We start from the raw sequence: 6369 nt of genomic DNA, 5'->3' as shown, positions 1-6369 counted from the left end.
TCTCTGTGTCTCTCTCTCTCTCTCTCTCTGTTCTCTCTCTCTCTCTCTCTCTCTCTCTCTCTCTCTCTGTGTCTCTCTCTCTCTCTCTCTCTCTGTGTCTCTCTCTCCTCTCCTCTCTCTCTCTCTCTCTCTCTCTCTCTCTCTCTCTCTCTCTCTCGTCGTCTCTCTCTCCTCTCTCCTCTCTCTCTCTCTCTCTCTCTCCTCTCTCTCTCTCTCTCTCTCTCTCTCTCTCTCTCTCTCTCTCTCTCTCTCTCTCTCTCTCTCTCTCTCTCTCTCTCTCTCTCTCTCTCTCTCTCTCTCTCTCTCTCTCTCTCTCTCTCTCTCTCTCTCCTCATTAAACTCTTTTGTCTCTCCGCATCCGAATTCTGCCTGCTCATTGGCTGATGCGGAGATGCGCTTGTCGCTGGTTGGCTCAAAGTTTATCCGCTTTGTTTTGACATATGTGTGTAACTGTCGCTCTGGACATTAGCGTGCGAATAACGGTCCCATAAATGACAAACCCTGCACCCCCTTCTGGCACAGAGTGGATTCAGACCTGCCAGAGAGACTCTATACCTTAGGTTCTTCTCCTAGCCTCTCTTTGATCATCTATCTAACATTTCTAGAGCGAATAGGAGAAAGAGATTCTTCTGATACTCGAGTGGATATTAAATAACATTTGTATTCACTCTCCTCTCTCTGTTTTAAAGAAGAAAAAGGCTCACCATGCTCTCTGCGTGTCTGGAGTTCCTTGGGATGGGGTTGTGCCTACTGGGCTCGTTCCTGGTCATGGTCGCGTGCGGGCTGCCCATGTGGAAGGTGACGGCGTTCATCGATATGAATATCGTGATTGCGCAGACCATCTGGGACGGGCTCTGGATGTCGTGCGTGGTGCAGAGCACGGGTCAGATGCAGTGCAAAATGCACGACTCCATGCTTGCGCTCAGCCAGGACCTGCAGACGGCGCGCGCCCTCACGGTGATATCGGCGGTGCTGGGGGTGGCGGGGCTGGTGTTGACCATCGCTGGAGCACAGTGCACCAACTGCATCAAGACCGAATCGGTGAAAGCCAAAGTGGTGAACGCAGGTGGGGTGGTCTACATCATCAGCGGTCTATTGGTGCTGGTTCCCCTCTGTTGGATGGCCAATAACATCATAGTAGACTTCTACAACCCAGATGTGTCCTCGTCCAAGAAGAGGGAGATAGGAGCGGCCATCTACATTGGCTGGGCGGCCACAGCCCTGCTCCTTCTGGGGGGAACCCTGCTGTGCTGCTCCTGTCCCCAGGGGGCCAAGAGCGCCTACCCCAACAAATATGCCCCCACCAAGACCATCTCGGCCAATGGAGACTTCGACAAGAAACATTATGTGTAGGCGAGGAGAGGAGAGTTTTACGCACATCAAAACGTGGCACAGGAGCTGGACGGACAAGTTGTCTACTTAGCCTACTGTTTGATGCCCATTGCGTGTGTTATCTTTATTGTGTTTCCCTAGAACGAAGGCTTCGATAAGGGACATTATGCGTAGGCAAGATGATATCAGGATCCTTTTTTCCTTTGCTTTGATTGGCATGGCGACTTCACCAAAATGCCAACTTTTTTACTTTGTTGTAGGCTACAACTTTGTTTAGGGGTCTGGCCATGGGCTTATGGGTCTGATGACCAGAAAAGGAAAAAAAAACATTTTTTGCCAAGGGAATGGAACCCTATACTCACCGAGATCGTAGCTCAAGACTGACCAAGAAATTGAAACACTTGTTGTGTAGTCTATCTATTGCGTACCATTTTTAAGACTTAAGTCTTGTATTTGCATATGATTATTTTACATCAGGTATTATATAGGCTTTCTGTAAAAAATGTCATGTTCATGTTGTTATCGTTTGACACTAGTCTATTGTCTCGCCAGAGTCGGCTGTCACGGTCTGTGCGCTCTGTGAATATAGCCCATTGTTCTCCACTGGCTTTACTGTGTCTGCTTGGAAGTTTTAAATGACCACATAATGCACATGTTTGCAGAGACTGGTAAATAGTTAACATGTTTAGGTTCCCACACTGGACTCCTTCTTTGTAACACAGTGAATGCTACTCAGACAAATGTTCACTCATACGATGATCAAAGGAGCTTATTTGCGTTTGAATGCTGTTGTATTTTACTGCATGGCTGAGTGTGTATCTGTATTTTGTCCTAGCCCTCTTTAAAGTACTGGGCAATTGTTGTTTTATAATAAAAAAGGAAATCCCCATTCACAATCTCCCTCGTGTTTCTGTGTAGTAGTATTATTGTGCATTAGGCTACTTTTATTATAATAGTACTACATAATATCGGAATATCTTTATCAAGTAAAGTTCACAATACAGTTTGTTGCATTACTGAAGTTTCTCTACATTGACCTTTTACCACACACTACACACACACACACACACCCACACACACACACACACACACACACACACACACACACACACACACACACACACACACACACACACACACACACACACACACACACACACACACACACACACACACACACACACACACACACACACACACACACACCGAAGCCTTACACAAACAGGGACTGTGTGTAATCCCTACCACAGCCAATTCAGCACACGCCAGCTATCACCTTCTGGTTCACAATGACATAAACAAGCATTGATGGATGAAAGTGACTCAAAATGACTGCATGGAAAAACGCAAGCTCAATAACAGAGCGGTTCACAAACAATTATTACGCTTTGGCCCAAAAATGTGTCATATTTATTTGGAGAGCAGCGTGTGTGAGTATAACAGAGTTGAGAACTACAGTAGGCCTACAGGACTGTTCTCTGAACACAGTACAGCAAATCTCAAATGACACTGTGCGGGTTTTCGCTCTTCCCTTGTAATTGATTAGGAACTCCCGTTCTCCTGGTTGTCTAGGTGTTAATTGGACACAAATTGAATGCAAACGATAAAAACCATTAGACATTCTACCCTCCGGGAATTGAGTTTGAGGGGTATTAGCTAGGAAGGTAGGGGCAGAGGGTGGATTTGGGATTGGGTGTGTGCCTCTACTGAAGCTGCCTGTGCCTTGTGTCCTCTCTGGAAGGTCAGAGGTAAGGTGTCTTATCTGGTGTCGTTTCCAGTCGCTATCTTGAGAAAACCACTTCCCGCACTCAGAGATGGAGCCGGAGAAGAAGCCTGACGTTTTACCTGTCCCTAACTGATTGTGTTTTTTTGTTTGTTTCTTTACATTGTTTGTAACTTATTTTTTTACTTATTTTGTACCTAATGGTGCTGCTACCGTCTCTTATGACATCATAACTGCGATTAATCACCATGAACTGGCAGAATCCTTTTTTTTCCTTTTATGAGTCCAACGAGCCCGTGAATGACATACTGCTTTCCCGGGAACAGGCCCAGATCCCCGTCATTTGCGTGAAGAGAAGGCGGAGAAAAAGGGGCCGGAGGTCGGGCTGCCTTCTGAGAATTCGTAGGCAATCGAATAAACCCCCACTGCCTTCCATTCTGCTAGCAAACGTGTTGTCTTTGGAAAATAAAATTGATGACCTACGCCGGAAGATTAAACTACCAATGGGACATTCAAAACTGCAATATCTTGTACTTCACGGAGTCGTGGCTGAACGACGACATTATCAACATAGAGCTGCCTGTTAATACGCTGTATAGGCAGGATAGAACAGCAGCGTCTGGTAACACAAGGGGTGGCGGACCATGTATTTTTCTAAGTAACAGCTGGTGCATGATATCTCAGGAGGTCTCAAGGTTTTGCTTGCCTGAGGTAGAGTATCTCATGATAAGCTGTAGACCACACTGTCTACCTATAGGGTTTTCATCTGTATTTTTCGTAGCTGTCTACATATCACCACAGACTGAAGCTGGCACTAAGACTGCACCCAGTGAGCTGTATTCCGCCATAAGCAAACAGGAAAACACTCACCCAGAGGTGGCGCTCCTAGTCGTTGGGGACATTAATGCAGGGAAACTTAAATCAGTCTTACCAAATTTCTATCAGCATGTTAAATGTGCAACCAGAGGGGGAAAAACCTCTGGACCACCTTTACTCGACACACAAAGACGCATACAAAGCTCTCCCTTGCCCTCCATTTGGCAAATGGACCATAATTCTATCCTCCTGATTCCTGCTTACAAGCAAAATTAAAGCAGGAAGCACCAGTGACTCGATCAATAAAAAAGTGGTCAGATGAAGCAGATGCTAAACTACAGGACTGTTTTGCTAGCACAGATTCCTCTGATGGCATGGAGGAGTACATCACATCAGTCATTGGCTTCATCAATAAGTGTATGATGTATTGATGATGTCGTCCACACAGTGACAGTACGTACATACCCCAACCAGAAGCCATGGATTACAGGCAATATCCGCACTGGCTAAAGGCTAGAGCTGTCGCTTTCAAGGAGCGGGACTCTAACCCGGAAGCTTATAAGAAATCCCGCTATGCCCTCCGACGAACCATCAAACAGGCAAAGCGCCAATACAGGACTAAGATCAAATTGTACTACACCGGCTCTGACCCTCGACGGATGTAGCAGGGCTTGCAAACAATTACAGACTACAAAAGGAAGTACAGCTGAGAGCTGCCCAGTGACACGAGCCTACCAGATGCACTAAACTACTTCCATGCTCGCTTCGAGGCAAATAACACTGAGACATGCATGAGAGCACCAGCTGTTCCGGATGACTGTGTGATCACACTCTCCGCAGCCGATGTAATTAAGACCTTTAACTCTATTCACAAGGCTGCAGGGCCAGACGGATTACCAGGATGTGTACTCCGAGCATGCGCTGACCAACTGGCAAGTGTCTTCACTGACATTTTCAACCTCTCCCTGTCCGAGTCTGTAATACCAACATGTTTGGGCAGTATTTTGACATCCGGATGAAAAGCGTGCCCAAAGTAAACTGCCTGTTACTCAGGCGCAGAAGCCAGGATATGCATATAATTGGTAGATTTGGATAGAAAACACTCTAAAGTTTCTAAACCTGTTAAAATAATGTCTGTGAGTATAACAGAACGGATATTGCAGGTGAAACCCCGAGGACAAATAGTCCCCCCCTAAAAAAATTCAGCTTACCATTATTTTCAATGGCTATCACTTTTATTAAAGTCCTCCCAGGTTGCAGTTCCTAGGGCTTCCACTAGATGTCAACAGTCTTTAGAAAGAGTTTCAGGCTGGTTTTTGGAAAAATGATTGTAGATTGTAGTTTTTCTACGTAGCTTCCATTTTAGCTGTAGTATTTCAAAGCGCGTGGAAGAGAGCGCATTCTTTGGTATTTTTCTCTGGTAAAGACAATAACGATTCTTCGTCTTAAATTGTATAGTTTATTTACATATTAGGGTACATAAGGTTTGATTATAAACATTGTTTGACTTGTTTGGAAAAGTTTATTAGTAACGTTTGGGATTCATTTTGTATGCATTTTGATCGAGGGAAACTGGGTGGATTACTGACTGAAGCGTGCCAGCTAAACTGAATTTTTATGGATATAAAGAAGGACTTTATCGAACAAAAGGACCATTTGTGATGTAACTGGGACCTTTTGGAGTGCCAACAGAAGAAGATCATCAAAGGTAAGGATTTATTATATCGCTATTTCTGACTTTCGTGTCGCACCTGCCTGGTTGAAATATGTTTTCAATGGTTTTGTATGCGGGGCGCTGTCCTCAGATAATCGCATGATATGCTTTCGCCGTAAAGCCTTTTTAACCTATCTAGCTCCACTGAAAAGTTTTTTTGAAATATTTAACTTTCACACATTAACAAGTCCAATACAGCAAATGAAAGATAAACATCTTGTGAATCCAGCCAACATGTCCGATTTTTTAAATGTTAGCTCACCACCAAATACAAAAAAGCACAGACATTTCTTTCACAGCACAGGTAGCTTGCACAAAACCCCCAAATAGAGATAGAATTAGTCACTAACCAAGAAACAACTTCATCAGATGACAGTCTTATAACATGTTATACAATAAATCTATGTTTTGTTCGAAAAATGTGCATATTTCAGGTATAAATCATAGTTTTACATTGCAGCTACAATCACAAATAGCACCGAAGCAGCAAGAATAACTACAGAGAGCAACATGAAATACCTAAATACTCATCATAAAACATTTTATGAAAAATACATGGTGTACAGCAAATGAAAGATAAACATCTTGTGAATCCAGCCAATATTTCAGATTTTTTAAGTGTTTTACAGCGAAAACACAATATAGCATTATATTAGCTTACTACAATAGCCAACCACACAACCGCATTCATTCACCGCAAAGGTAGCGATCGCAAAAAAACAGCAAAAGATATAAAATGATTCACTAACCTTGACAAACTTCATCAGATGACAGTCCTATAACA

General features: G+C 43.9%; 1 protein-coding gene across 1 annotated transcript; it reads left to right on the top strand.

Moving 5' to 3' along the window:
• The first annotated feature begins 483 nt into the window (after positions 1-483).
• LOC129863763 (claudin-4-like) lies at positions 484-2214 on the top strand. Its single transcript, XM_055936004.1, has one exon. The coding sequence runs from the start codon at positions 706-708 to the stop codon at positions 1351-1353; it is 648 nt and encodes a 215-aa protein (XP_055791979.1). The 5' UTR covers positions 484-705; the 3' UTR covers positions 1354-2214.
• The last annotated feature ends 4155 nt before the right edge of the window (positions 2215-6369 follow it).

Source organism: Salvelinus fontinalis, chromosome 10 (genome assembly GCF_029448725.1).
Source record: "Salvelinus fontinalis isolate EN_2023a chromosome 10, ASM2944872v1, whole genome shotgun sequence".
NCBI lineage: Eukaryota > Metazoa > Chordata > Actinopteri > Salmoniformes > Salmonidae > Salvelinus > Salvelinus fontinalis.
The sequence above is the reverse complement of the archived record's forward strand: the minus strand, read 5'-3'. Positions and strand labels throughout refer to the sequence as shown.

What these genes read in the sequence shown, in the direction of transcription:
- LOC129863763 (XM_055936004.1), top strand. Translation starts at nt 706, where the DNA reads ATGCTCTCTGCGTGTCTGGAGTTCCTTGGGATGGGGTTGTGCCTACTG.